Source organism: Pollicipes pollicipes, unplaced genomic scaffold (assembly GCF_011947565.3).
Source record: "Pollicipes pollicipes isolate AB1234 unplaced genomic scaffold, Ppol_2.1 Scaffold_6138;HRSCAF=7277_pilon_pilon_pilon, whole genome shotgun sequence".
NCBI classification, from domain to species: domain Eukaryota; kingdom Metazoa; phylum Arthropoda; class Thecostraca; order Pollicipedomorpha; family Pollicipedidae; genus Pollicipes; species Pollicipes pollicipes.
The window spans coordinates 11,960,955-11,975,054 of NW_023596818.1; the positions used below are offsets into that span (position 1 = coordinate 11,960,955).

At 56.5% G+C, this 14,100-nt stretch overlaps 2 protein-coding genes across 4 annotated transcripts in view; one reads left to right on the plus strand and one right to left on the minus strand.

Annotated features, from left to right (window-relative positions):
* The first annotated feature begins 94 nt into the window (after positions 1-94).
* On the plus strand, positions 95-2,741 carry LOC119105303 (uncharacterized). The gene is made up of 4 exons (XM_037228770.1): positions 95-168; positions 505-1,654; positions 1,851-2,237; positions 2,304-2,741. Exons 1-4 carry the CDS (start codon positions 95-97, stop codon positions 2,739-2,741), a joined length of 2,049 nt encoding a protein of 682 aa, XP_037084665.1.
* A 7,745-nt stretch (positions 2,742-10,486) lies between these two features.
* The window catches only part of LOC119105944 (protein phosphatase 1 regulatory subunit 16A), a 62,625-nt gene continuing 59,011 nt past the window's right edge, over positions 10,487-14,100 (minus strand). For 2 of the 3 annotated variants that reach the window (XM_037229514.1, XM_037229517.1), the window contains exons 10-11: positions 12,897-13,129; positions 10,487-12,258 (exon numbers count right to left, since the gene is read on the minus strand). In XM_037229514.1, the coding sequence (XP_037085409.1) occupies positions 11,822-12,258; positions 12,897-13,129 (670 nt within the window). In that variant the 3' untranslated portion in view covers positions 10,487-11,821. The remainder of the gene's footprint in view (positions 12,259-12,896; positions 13,130-14,100) is intronic. The other variant, XM_037229515.1, reaches the window with a different exon arrangement.

Sequence of the window (14,100 nt, forward strand, 5' to 3'; positions counted from 1 at the left end):
GTATCCCACTCCGTATCCCAGCCTGTATCCCACTCCGTACCCCACCCCGTATCCTACGCCACTCCCGGGACAGCCCGGAGAATTCGCCTACCCCATGTACCCCCGCGTGTTTACCCCCAACGACTCGCATGGCAACCAGGCGTTCCCAGGGCCTTTCCTGTACCACGTGTACGTGCCGGTGCCTCAAGTCCCGAGCCCGAACGTTTACCCTGGGGCCGTCCACCCGTACGCGGCTGCGCCAATACCGTACCCCTATGTCGTCCCGCAAAGCCCGGAGATCGGCACACCGCGGGCGCCACAGATGGCGCCGCTGTTCCCAAGCCAGTTCGAAGAACGGCCGCCAGGCGACGGGGCGAGCGGGGCTGAGACGGCCGGTGAGGTGCACGGGCAGTATCGGTCGAACGACGCGCTGTTGAAGCCGCCGTCGCCGGCGCGCGGCGCGGTAGGCCGGCGGCGGCGGCGGCGTGGCTCCGTCGCGCGCGACATTTTCGGGCCGGACCCGAGCCGCGAGCGGAGCCTGAGCGACATCCTGCATCCGGAGGTCGGCTCGGTGTGCGACGACGAGACGGCCGGATCGTGCGCCAGCAGCGTCACCTCGTTCCGCGCCGTGCAAGACTGCACGACCGACGACGATGCCGAGACGCCCGGCTATATCCCGCGCCACTGCTTCCGCAAGTTCAACGTGCGCATCGATGACGACGACTACGACGGCTGGGGCGAGCCGCGCTCCGAGGTGCACCGCTACCTCTCGTCGGAGATCTTCATCAACCACTTCGCCGAGCGCTTTGGCGACCTGGCGCGGCTCATGGCGCGCGACAAGTGGGTGCAGCAGGCCAGAGGCAACTTTCTGCGTGGCCCGACCGTCTTCTGCCAGGAGGCGCTGCGCTCGGGCCTGGGAACCACCGCGCGCGTCACCCCCACGCTCCTTATGTCCTCGTGGCCGGAGGCGGCACTCCGCTGGGCGCTGCGCGAGCGGCCGCTCAAGCTAGACAAGCAGCGGCGCATACGCTTCGTGTGGCCGCCGCCTCGTATCGTGCAGGAGATCCGGGAGGAAGTCGGCTGCAACCTGGTGCCGCAAGGCTGCTTCGTGCCAGAGCAGCTGCGCGCAGAGCGACAATTCCGTCCGGAGACCATGGCCGTCGAGTGGGAGATGTGCTTCCAGCAGGCGGAGATGCGGCTCATCAGCTCGCTGGAGGCGGTGCACGTGCACTGTTGGGCCGTGGCGAAGCTATTCTTCACGCACTTCCTGGCCGAGTTCGGCTGCGTGCAGGAGCGCCACATCCGCCACCTCATGTTCTGGCAGTTCGAGCGCAACTTTCGCGACTGGCGGCTGGAGGCGCTGGGCTCGCCGCTGATCGAGCTGCTCAGCTCGCTGGGCCGCTGCGTCAGAGAGCGCCGGCTGCTGCACTACTTCGTCTCCAACCGCAACCTCTTCGAGGTCGAGTCGCCGTCGAGCCTGCTCAGCGCGCAGGAGCGGATCCAGCGCGCCATGGAGAACCCCGTGCCGAACCTGCTCATCCTGCTGGCGCGGCTCAAGGTGCGTGACGACGCGTTCCCCGAGTTCGACTGGGCGCAGCTCTACCACTACCTACAGGCCTCGCAGACGGAGCTGATGGTGGAGCTGGTGCCCGAGCTGCGGCGCGCCACGAATGAGGTGGGTTCGCAACCGACACTGCCCTTCCCTGAATTACCCAGCTGGTGTGCGCTATCTGTGGAAAAACGCTGCCTTCGAATCATTCCAAGTGCTGTATCGGGGCCTTTCGGTCGCTGCGCAGCTTGATGCGCTACGTCACGGAATGATGCGTAGTGTCAGTCGTGATGTCTTCCTAACTTCACGCTACCGCCACCAGGTGTCGGACTCGCTCGCGTTCGGCCCGGAGCAGAGCCAGGCCGACGACAGCGACGAGGACACCATGTGGGTGCAGTCCAAGCGGCAGAAGCAGGCGCAGCGGCGGCGGAAACAGCAACAGCAGCAGCATGAGCGTTTGCAGGCGGCGGCGGAGGCGCGGCGTCGATCCCGGGTGCCGCAGCGCCGCGTGCTGCCCGACTTCGCCAACGCCGCCGTGCAGCTGCACTGGCTCAACGAAGGCTTCCTGCCGCGCGCGCAGCTGGTGCTGGCCATGTTCATCCGCCACTTCACGGCGATGGCGACGCGCTTGCTTGACCACGGAAGCTTGGAGTCGGCGCTCGCCTACGCCGACCACGGCCTCAACCTGTGCACGCTGCTGGAGGAGCATGCCGGCTCAGCCGAGGCCGAGGAGCTGCGCGAGGCGCTGCTGGCGCTGCACGTGCGCGCCGCCGAGCTGCTGCCGCCGCTGGAGAACGGGGCGGAGGCCGACTTGGACATGCTGCCGATGGCCGGCACCGGCGGCGGCAGCAGCGGCGGAAGCATCGTCGCTGACGGCGAGAAGAACTGGGCCATCGGACCGGCGAGCGGCAGGAAACGGCAGAACTTCAACCTGGCCGCCGAGCTGGCCGACGGGGCGGATGCAGCCGCCGAAGAAGCAGCGGATGAGGAGGATGCGGTTGAGCGAGCGGGGTCAAGAGTGGACGAGGTGGGCGCGCCTGTGAGAAATCCTGAGGCTTTCGGCAGCAAGGAGGCTGTCCTTTCGGGCGACCCCCCGCGGCGTCACAGCGACGAGGCGCAAGACCGCACTGCGACGGACGCCGGACCAGGCGACAGACAGGAGGAGGAACAGGAGGAGGAGGACGAGGAGCAGCGGATGGACACGGCGCTGTGAGGCCGGTGTTGCAGTGTCGCTGGTGGTGCCAGTCTCCCGGGGCAGGCGCGCTCAGGCACTCAGCGTGGTGACGTTAAAAGGCGAGGTCACAGGCCTGGTCGTCTGGTGTAGCCCTGACTCAAGCGCTGGCTGAGTGACGGTGACCATGGCGGTGAGCCCCGTACTTCAAGCCAGTAACCAAGTGTGATCCAGAGGCATTGTGTCCAGAATGATGTGAGCATTGTATTGCAAGATTTCACTTGGGTGGGTTTGACAGCAGTCTGCCAGTGTTGCCCCGTGCCTCAGTTTTGGTAGTTACTCACTCTCATGCCCGAATACTGTGATATTCTGCCCTGTGCAAGCTGCTAGTCAGTGCGTTGGCTACCGCTGTGTATATGCTCGAGTTGAAAACGAATAACCTGGACGCTTTGCGCACCTTGATGTGCTTGCGACACTTTCATGAGCAGCTGGTGTCAGGTTTCTCATCTGCTCCAGTCTCCGAAACTATTTAATTTGATTGCGCTAACATGAACCTTGCATGAAATCGAAAGCTGACTTGCATGACAACGAATCGCTTCTTAGTCATCGGCGCAGCATTGTGATTCAGTGGTTCAAGGCATCCAGCGACGCTTATGCTTCCTGTCAAAGACTTCCGCGATGCGGTAGTGTTAATTGTGAGACGCTATGGTTATGTCCCAAGTGACGCAAACAGGGTGGCTCATTTGCCATTTGCGCTGATTTGCAGAGTATTTATTATTTACAAATAGCATGATCTGTAGCGCATTCAGTTCTCCCAATAAATCGCATAACTCAGGTAGCGTTTATATTTATTTTCGAAAGCCTCATGCCGTCGAAGTGATCCCAACGATCTTTTAAAGATTTGGTCCGAAACCGCTGGATTGAATGGATGTTTGGGATTAGAACACGCGGTAGGTAGCGCTTGTTCCACGGCTTCTGGGCCCACCATTCCGTCGGAAAATTCCAAATCAATGGTGTAGACAATGGTGGTGGAAGCTTAACGTCACACAATGCTCGGCACGATCCGCCCTACCCACTGACGTCATCCGTCGTTTAGAGCAGCCGCTGCCAACAGTCGCAGACCATTCTAGTCGAGAGCCAAAATCGAGCACTAAGAGCGACTTGAGCCCACTCCGTCACCAATGAATGTCAGAAGACAGGCGCTAAAACCAACTGAGCAATCGGAATGGACTTAAAGGGAGTGTTTCACATTTGAAGATGTTGAAGCAAGTAGCAGGTATGATGAAACAAGCTAACTTATAACTATCGGTATACTTTTATGTAGAAAAGGCTGCTACAGACACCACAATTTCTCTGTTTAGCAAATATGCTTCTCGATACCCAATTGTTTGTTTACGTCCTCGTACTTTGCACAACATTGATGAAGAACCTATTGACGGCCTGTCGCAAGATCTAGGAAGCGTGCTCACAAACGCCAGGTATAAACGATTAGACCATTGCATTTTCTCGGCCTTGAACGTCACATAGCTTATGAAATGGCAGAATTCGTATGACGTTATTATGACGTCGTGAATTCCAAGATAGCATTTGATACTCTCCAAATACTCTCCCATTTTCGCGAGAGTTTAGACCAGAAACTAGATTTGGTTAGGTCTTAAGAAGGCCAGGGTTCTGAACTGCACCGAAAGGTCTACAAAATGGTGATTCCAGTGCAAAACCTCTATGCAGATGTGGGACACTCCCTTCAACGTAACGCAGATGCATCGCACCGTCTGAATTGCCCCACAAGCCTTTACTGTTTACACTGATGTGGGCTGTTTACAGCCCTCACTGACCGCGCCGCGTGTGCCGGGTCCAGAGCACACCATGTTTAGACGCGGCCGGCAATGCTCTGAGAGAGCTCCCGCTAACCACCCGTCCGACCCGTGCATCATAGAGTCTTTTCGTCAAAAGTGGCAACTTGTTTTCAAGACCGACCAGCAGCAGTGAAGATTGTTACGGTAGGCAAAGCACAGTAATGCATGCAAACTTACATACGCCATAGAGATAGGTGTCACGCAATGCGAGACACCAGCGACTATTTAGTATGAGTATGTATAGTACATATAGTATGATTATGAGGCTTTGCAAATTATTCACAGATAGGCACAATGACACATTGGTGTCAAATAACGGACGCTTGTCTGTCACAGCACTGACATAGAGCACCGGTACTGCCATTTACTAACATTTACTAACATAATGTTACTACATCCGTACTAACATTAATATATTGCTGTCACGCCCGGTATGTTTATTTTCAGTGCACCACATGCCATTCGACACTTATATGCTCCATACACACTCAGATACCGACGACAGTGGTTTGTCCACCCTAGACTTGGCTCGGTGAGGCATTGCAGGTGCACGTGATTGGTGTGGTATGGGCACACTCATCGAGGTCTCCGCTCATGAAACCGAGTTGCTGAGCACATACGAAACGCCTAAAATGTTTTGCGCGCGCGACTGTACAGAACACCCCAACTCCCCCCTTTATTTGCCCAAAATAATTATTCTGTATAATTATATTGTATATAGTAACAAAATTATTGCATATTGTATATACAATAAAATAATAAATATAATATAATAAAACAAATTGCGGAAATCAAGCCGTACAACACAGCAACGCAAGGACAGGAACACTTCACACTCTCACAAAAACACTTTAAAAAAAGGATTCGAAGGCACTCAATTAAGAACTACAAGCACAACATCGGACGGCAGGTGGTTTCGGGCTCAGTTTAGCAGGTGGGCGCCGGTTGTGCACGGGTCGAAGGCTCGTGCCACGAACGACTGCGAGGAAGCCGGATGAGCCTGCTCACGACACCGGGGCGCAGTGGCAGGCAGTCAGACCGGAATGGGACGCTTCTACCGTTGGGACGCCGCTGTGATGCCGTAGATCGATGTCAGTCACCAGAGCTCGGGTAGGCGTCGCGGTGTTTGTTGAAGGAGCAGAGGGTGCTGGCAGGTCGCTGTGGGCAGGCAGAAGCAGCAGCGTAGGCAGTCTGCTGGATGCGAAGTATCTGCCGTAACCGTGCAAACTGCTGTCACCCGACGCATACCGAGACCGGATGCGGTAGAAATGGCGGCGGGAATGGCGGCCATCTTGGAGCAGGATTCGGCATGGCGGCCCAGCAGGCGTCCAGCGCCGCGCCTTCAAGCCACCTTTGGGCAGAGTCGTGATCTATGTGATACGAACTGGATCTCCTGCGCGGCAGGAACGGCTGGCAGCACCGACATCCATGCTTCCGCGGTTTACTGACTCACTTGACGGGCGGAGAAGAGTGAGGGAGTTCTTCGTGCGCGTCCAAACAGCGTCTCTGCTGACGTCCTCCCTGACAAACTGTGGGGGTGAAGAGTTCCTGTGAGAGTGTACAAAGAGTGTTCCTGTGAGAGTGTACAAAGAGTGTTCCTGTGAGAGTGTACAAAGAGTGTTCCTGTGAGAGTGTACAAAGAGTGTTCCTGTGAGAGTGTACAAAGAGTGTTCCTATGAGAGTGTACAAAGAGTGTTCCTGTGAGAGTGTACAAAGAGTGTTCCTGTGAGAGTGTACAAAGAGTGTTCCTGTGAGAGTGTACAAAGAGTGTTCCTGTGAGAGTGTACAAAGAGTGTTCCTGTGAGAGTGTTCCTGTGAGAGTGTAAAAAGAATGTTCCTGTGAGAGTGTAAAAAGAGTGTTCCTGTGGGAGTGTACAAAGAGTGTTCCTGTGAGAGTGTTCCTGTGGGAGTGTAAAAAGAGTGTTCCTGTGAGAGTGCACAAAGAGTGTTCCTGTGAGAGTGTAAAAAGAGTGTTCCTGTGAGAGTGTTCCTGTGAGAGTGCAAAAAGAGTGTTCCTGTGAGAGCGTTCCTGTGAGAGTGTTCCTGTGAGAGTGTAAAAAGAGTGTTCCTGTGAGAGTGCACAAAGAGTGTTCCTGTGAGAGTGCACAAAGAGTGTTCCTGTGAGAGTGTAAAAGGAGTGTTCCTGTGAGAGTGTACAAAGTGTGTTCCTGTGAGAGTGTTCCTGTGCCGGAACAGCCAGTGCCTGAGCCTGCTGAGCAGAGAAATTGGACTTGCTTCTTGATTCCGTTCTTCACCAGCTTTACCATGCGTTCTACTTGCAAGGTATTTGACCAGCATGGAGCCCCAACCCAGCCTCCGCCATGTGCTGGACCGAATTCTCAGCCAAACGATGCATTTAAAACTCTGACTATAGTTAAGAGAGTATTCTTTATTTCCATATTATATTATGTCTGATCTATGCATGCACAACATCAAAACTGGTTTGGCCACCCGCAAGCCCAGCCGCAAAATGTGGTGTGCAAAGACTATAAAACAAACTTGGTTAAATCAGCACAGGGAGGTGTTCTAGACATGACAGCATTAAACATCCCAGGTGGAAACACCCATTCGGTGACCAGGACTGTAAAACACTAGCCAAGCTCAGGCGGCCGGGCGCAGAGGAAATGTGAATGAGCCCCATGCAGAGCCCAAGACAAGCGCAACAGCACGTCAAGGCCTGCGATCAAGTGTGCCAAATAGAGGATGGATGATCCATACCCTGTTTACGGCTAGATGAGCCATCACATGATCTGCAAGCTGAGGAAGACTTCTTAAGAAGCTAACTCGCTGAGAAACGCCTGAACAAACTAAAACACTGCACGTGCTTGACCATGCGCGGCGCCACAGACCGCTAGTTGACTTTTTTACCACAAACCATCGAAAAACAAATTTGGCGCTATTGGTTCGGGCAACGTATTTGCTCGCTGGTGCTGAGCTTTGCAAACTTGCAGGACCTGGCCGAGGGCAGCGAAGACTTTACAATGGTGTGCTGAGCCGAGTTTAACCGATAGCGCCTCACGTCCCGCTGACAGGGGCGCACCCAGGCATGGATCCTAGAGGGCAGAGCCTGTCAGAGTTCGCCGAAGACGCTATCTCTTTCAAGTAGCTTAACAAGGAATACAGCTTGAGGTCCAGCCATCATCTAGCTTTCAAAAACCCATGTTTAAATGCAATTGCGCCTAACCATAAGATCGCTTCCAGGAATAGCTCACCGGATCGCATTACGAACACCGGGCAAAACTACTCTACACTCAGCATTCGACATATCAATCCCCCTCTCTCCCGCTCTCTCTCTCTCTCTCTCTCTCTCTCTCCTCTCTCTCTCTCCTCTCTCTCTCTCTCTCTCTCTCTCTCTCTCTCTCTCTCTCTCTCTCTCATCTCTCTCTCTCTCTCCTCTTCTCTCTCTCTCTCTCTCTCTCTCTCCTCTCTCTCACACACACGCACGCACGCACGCACGCACGCACGCACGCACGCACGCACGCACGCACGCACACACACACACACACACACACACACACACACACACACACACACACACACACACACACACACACACACACACACACACGGAGCGTTAGCCCGGTGCATGTCACACATTGTTTGTCGCCCCGAGCCGCCCCTGCTCGGTTATCATCTCGGCTGATAACGGACCATCGGAAGCATCCGCCCACCTTGCCACAACAGCCGAGGGCCGGTGAGGAGTGCGGCTGGGCAGCCGACGTGACTCAGGACCACCGAGGGGTGGCCAGCGAGTGGGAGGAGTGTCTGCGTGCCACGTGACTGAGACGATCACGCGAGCGACAACGGCCGGTTTGAGCCTCGCGACTCGCCGTGAACTTATGTTGGCAGGTCACAGCGATCAGGGATATCAACGGAGCGTTCTTTGCAGTCTGTTTCGGTGCGAAGAGCTTGAAAGCTCGCCGTCAATTGAGTGAATCAGGGAAGCCTGAGCCTGGCGCCCGGTTCTGTCTGACTGTACGCCGTCGCCGGACGGACCAGCGGACATCCCAACCCCCTCCTCCTCCACGGAGTGCCCAGCGTCTCCTGATGTCGCTGACCGCCTGGCTAGTGCTGGTCTGCGACTGGCTGACTATCGTGCCGTCGGTGGTGATGAAGCTGCCGCAGCTGGTGACGCTCGCCAGCGCGGCGTCCGCCGCCGGCCTCAGCCTGACCACCGCGCTGCTGGAGCTCGCCAGCTACTCCACCCAGCTTTGCTACCACGTGCGGCGCGGCTACCCGCTCACCAGCTACCTGGAGCACGCGTTGCTGGTGCCGCAGCAGCTGACGGTGCTGGCGCTGCTGCTGGCGCGCTCCGGCCGACTGCAGCCCGGCTGGGTGCTGGCGCTGGCCGCCGCCGCCGCCGTCGCCACCGGACTCGCCTCGGGCCACCTGCCGGAGTCGCTCCTGCTCGTGCTCGTGCGGGTCGACCTACCACTGGCCTGGAGCGGCAAACTGGCGCAGCTGGCTGCGGTGCTGCGCGCGCGCGACGGACGCGGCGTCAGCGCGCTAACGTGGTCGCTGGCGGCGCTGACGTGCGTCACGCGGCTGGTGACGACGCTGCTGCAGAGTCGCGACCCGCTGCTGCTGCTCTCCTTCAGCGTCAGTCTGACCCTGAACGCGGCCGTGGTGGCGGCGACGACTGCGTACCGCGCCGGACCGCCGGAGAGGAGAGAGTGAGGGGGACGATCGGAGAGAGGCGTCAGGTGGACTGGGGGCTGATGGAACTGACAGGACTTGAGAGGAGTGAGTGAGGGGACGGCCGGAGAGGAGAGAGTGAGGGAACAGTCGGAAAGAGCCGTCAGGCGGGATGGAGGCTGATGGGACTGGCAGGACTTGAGGGGAGTGAGTGAGGGGACGGCCGGAGAGGAGAGAGTGTGGGGACGGCGGGGGGGGGGGAGGCGTCAGACGGGCTGGGGGCTGGTGGGACTGGAAGGCCCTGAGAGGAGGGAGTGAGTGGAACCGCCAGAGAGGAGAGAGTGAGGGGATGGCCGGGGAGAGGCGTCAGACGGGCTGGGGGCTGGTGGGACTGGAGGGCACTGAGAGGAGGGAGTGAGTGGGACCGTCGAAGAGGAGAGAGTGAGGGGATGACCGGGGAGAGGCGTCAGACGGGCTGGGGCTGGTGGAACTGGAAGGCCCTGAGAGGAGGGAGTGAGTGGGACCGCCAGAGAGGAGAGAGTGAGGGGATGGCCGGGGAGAGGCGTCAGACGGGCTGGGGGCTGATGGGACTGGAAGGCCCTGAGAGGCTCCTAGGGATGTGCTCAGACGCGGCAGCAATGACGTGGGAAGACACTGAGACGCTCCCACACAGGTACAGGGAGACACCGTGATAGTATGGGAAGGCGTCGACTGACAACGAGTAACGTGAAAGGTACCGAGTGAAAACGAGGTAGCATGGAAACTGAAAGCATGTCGATAGGTCATGGGAACGGTGAGATGCTAAGGAGCGGTTCAGTCAGCACAGAACAGCGCGGGACGTGGGACAGATGGCGCCGATAACACCCATTCGACATCGGTATCTGTAGCCACTGCCGCCGCTCGGATCACTCGGTAGCCACTGCCGCCAGTGTGTGCTTGCGTGTATAACATGCTACAGACACATGTCATGTTTGACGTTGAATCATTCCACGGCCTTACACGAGGCCCTCGTTTCTCTGTTTTGCCTCGGGGTGCGGAGCGTGGACGTCGTGCCCATTTTCGGAGCTTCCCTGGGCTGTTAGGAACAGTGACCGGGTGGACCTGTCTGTTATTTTTATTGGTTATGAGAAGTACACCGATGCTCTCAGAAAAATACATTTTGTGTTTTGCCTTTGGCTCTGCTTACTGCTGGAAGCCATGGCCTTGTGTTCATTCGCCAAAACACGGAAGCGTTAGACTGTTGACTGAACGGGACCGAATGAACTTCATTCGCCGTAACACGGATGAAACAATGAAACATGCTTTCATGCTGTATTGAATCAAAAGTCAATATGGACTCCAGCATTTACGGATCATTTCACGCCTTTGCCACTCGCGTAAAAACGATTATAACACGAGGCCACTAGGCGTATTCAGCACACACGCACTTTTCCCAGTTATGTCAAAATTGCGCTCGCACGCGGCCTGATCGCAAGGAATGTATGACGAACAGGAATGGTACACGAAATGCACGTTCCCAGAACCACTAGACACAAATAAGCCGCGACGCATATAACCGCGGCTAAGAAGCTGCTCGCTCGTTGGCACGCTCACATTTTGTGGGCCTCTCAGTGCAGTTGGCATGATGTGCTGAGACCCAGCAGGGAGCAGTGCGTACTGCTCTCAACAGAAGCAAGGAAGCCAGCTGGGCGGTGGCAGTTGGCGTGAGGCGCTGGGACCCAACAGGAAGCAGTGCGTACTGCTCTCAACAGAAGCAAGGAAGCCAGCTGAGTGGTGGGCTTGACGCGTGATGATGACAAGCCTAAGAGACGAGCGGAGTGGGGCGAGTGGTTGAAAACAGCGCCACCTCTCGCCTATCTGCAGATGTTGCGTGTTGCCTCCGGTACAGACAGGACGCAATACAGATCAGTATAGTGTTAGATGAACTAAAAATAGCTGCCTGCACAAACCATGGAATGCTGCTTTAAGCCCCTGCAGGCGCATTAAACGAGCGGGTGTATGCGGAAGGAGCCGAACCCGTCTACTTTATCAGCTGCTCTCCCTGCATATACCTAGATGGTTGTCTTTCACATCAGCGTATTTTGGCTTTGCTCAACTCAAAAGCACGCAAGCAATACATCGAAATGGATTCGCGGCGGACCTCACGGCTCACCTCCTGCAGAATTTGACAACATTGGAAAGACAGGAGTGGTTAAGAGGGGTGAGCTCAACGCGTCGGCAGAGCGCGTGCTTCCTGCCAATGATATCAGCATGGTCGAATGAGGACAATTTTCGGGTGAAAGGACATGGAAAGGCTACGGCCTAGCCCAACGGAAGCACCGCATCTGCCACCTTAACGCTAGTGAAGCCTGTCTCTTGAGAGACCGACATTACTGCCTCACTCACCCGGCTCCTTGTAGTAAGAAAGCTTAAACGCGCCAACCTGCACACTACGCCACAGGCCGAAAGTAAATCTACCATCCTTCACATCACAACTTGCTTGAAAGCTCCCACGACCAACGCCGCAGAGCCAAACTCCCCATGTGAATGAAGGGCATCGCCCCAATGAGAATCTCCCCATGTATCACAGCGACGGCTCTGCCGGGCGGCCGCGCGGCGAACCGCAGCTTGCCGCTCGTCCGCTAGACGTCGCTACTGCAGCCAGCAGCAGCCGGTCTTCTCGCGCGGCAGCTCGGAGGTCACGAGGCCACCGTCGCCCGTGACGAAGCGGCGCCGAGGCACGGGCGGCGAGTCGGCTGCCGGCGAGGGCATGGGTGACACGGCCGCCGGCCCCAGCTCGTCCAGCGGGAAGGCGCTAAGCGCAATCGCACCCGTCAGCGCGCTGCGCGACAGGGCGCGCTGCTTCTTCAGGTCGGCCAGCGTGCCCTGCAGCGGCCCGTGGCTGTAGCTGGCCGTGTAGGTGGGCGGCGTGTAGGCTGGCGGCGCGCCCTCGCCGCCGCCGCCGTTTCCTCCGCCTCCGCCAGCGCCACCGCCTCCGGCCCCGCCGCCGCCGCCGACGCCCGTGTTCACCGTTACGTGTACGTGAATGTCGATCTTACTGGATTCCACGGAAGCCGAGCTGCCTACCGCTACAAAAGAAACGAAACACAATGGTGAAACGAAACAAAAGTGCTGTCGCGGTGGAATACCCGGAACACAGGCTCGCCGCGCGCAGGCAACAGAAGACCGACGCGCAAGAATAGTGCAGCCGCAAAGCACTGGGGAGCTCGGCAGTAAGTGCGCAAACCAAATGGAGAGGTAGACAAAAGGCATTCAGGTCCAGCACGGTCAAAATAAGAACGTCATCGCGACGCTATACGCAAACAGTCTGGGGAAAAAGAATGCCGGCGCCACGCTAACAAATCATTGTGCGAGCTCAGACGACAATGGTTACACATCGGTGCCAGGACGTATGCATGCCATGGGAAGTCACATGTGGCGTAATGTTGAAGCCGACACTACACTAAACCGTACAGAGCATGGCATCAAAACCTGGTACCATGGCAACGCTACCAAAAAGGGTAGCTCTTTCACTCTGAATTCCGTTTACATGCTCACGTAGCAACATAGCAAGTATCGATTTAGGAAGAACGTGTGCACGATAGACCTGACATCAAGGTTTTCTTAACATATGGACTTATGGACGCGAATCCACGTCAAATAGTCACTTAAATTCGCCTGACCCCGTACGATTTCGACACTGGACTAGGATCAAACAAGAACTCACATGTTCTGCTGGAGTCACGCGTCGGTCGCTCGCTGCTGTTGACATGACCTCCGTTGACCTGGCTTCCGTTGACCTGGCTTCCGTTGACCTGGCCTCCATTGACCTGGCTTCCGTTGACCCGGGCGCCGTTGACCTGGCCGGCGGTGACCTGGCCATCGGCCCGTTTCGTGAGGTCCGTGCCGTTCTGGTCCTCCGTGGCGGTGCTCACTCCGTCCGTCAGATCCTCTGACCTGCTAACAGACCATGGTCGACGCGTTATTTATCTACGCGTCTGGTGGTAGGCTTCTTAGCATCACCTATGCAGCGGAAACCAGATCAGTGAAATTTTCCATGGACGGGAATGGAACCGTGCACCTTTTGTGCGCAAGCCAGCGTCATACGCCACGCAGCCACCGTGCGGCACTCCGGTAAGACAGCAACCACGTGAACTGAACGTGCTGCGGCTGTGTTGACATATTGGACTTCATATTGGACTGTAATCAAGGGTGGTGGGTTCAAGCGTTGTTACCAGGGGGATTTTTGATTCCCAGCTACCATCGGCGCGGAAGAGAACGGGGCTAATGACCACAGCAGGGTATGCAGGTGCCGTAGAATAGCAAAGCAGCAGGACTATTGACTGGAGCGGTCATTACGGTTACGAGACTTCTTCCCGCGACAACAAAAACTGAGACGGATGAACATCGCTCGGGTAAGACCGCAAGACGCCCTATCCTATCCTAACTAATTCGTCCTATCGACGACCCATTTTGGTATCCAATGGCTATCAGATGTCATGACGCATTTATCGCTATAATCATGTCACGCACTCAGTCCTAAAATTTGCGAGCGGCCAATGTGAAGAGGACACCATTTGCCTCTTGGGTCTGACACTATAAAGCCTGATTTATTACTGAATGGCAGCTGCATTTCATTGTCCTCATTTCATGCCAGCGGCTCCAGTCGTTTGGACAAAGCCGCGCATTGCTGCACAAAACTCCCATCGAAAGAGCTCTAAACATTATCAAACGACTTATCTTTGCCAATTTCAGTCACCATTTCCAGATAGCTTCCTGCGAGCTGATATGTTTATGGTCTTGTATTTCCGGATGCGCTCGCACTCGGACATTGATTAAGTGTCAAGCCAATTTGGATCGGACAAAGAGCAGCTCTATGGCAATAGATTCGGCGGAAGCTCCATTTCGGCGGGACACCGGCCGCCGCCCGT

Excerpts from the sequence above, each read along its gene's own strand:
- LOC119105303 (XM_037228770.1), top strand. The coding sequence starts at position 95 with ATGTACCCCCGCGTGTTTACCCCCAACGACTCGCATGGCAACCAGGCG. Across the intron at positions 169-504 it reads GGGCCTTTCCTGTACCACGT|CCGCGAGCGGAGCCTGAGCG; the intron begins GTACGTGCCGGT and ends GCCGGACCCGAG. Across the intron at positions 2,238-2,303 it reads GCACGCTGCTGGAGGAGCAT|CTGCTGCCGCCGCTGGAGAA; the intron begins GCCGGCTCAGCC and ends CGCGCCGCCGAG.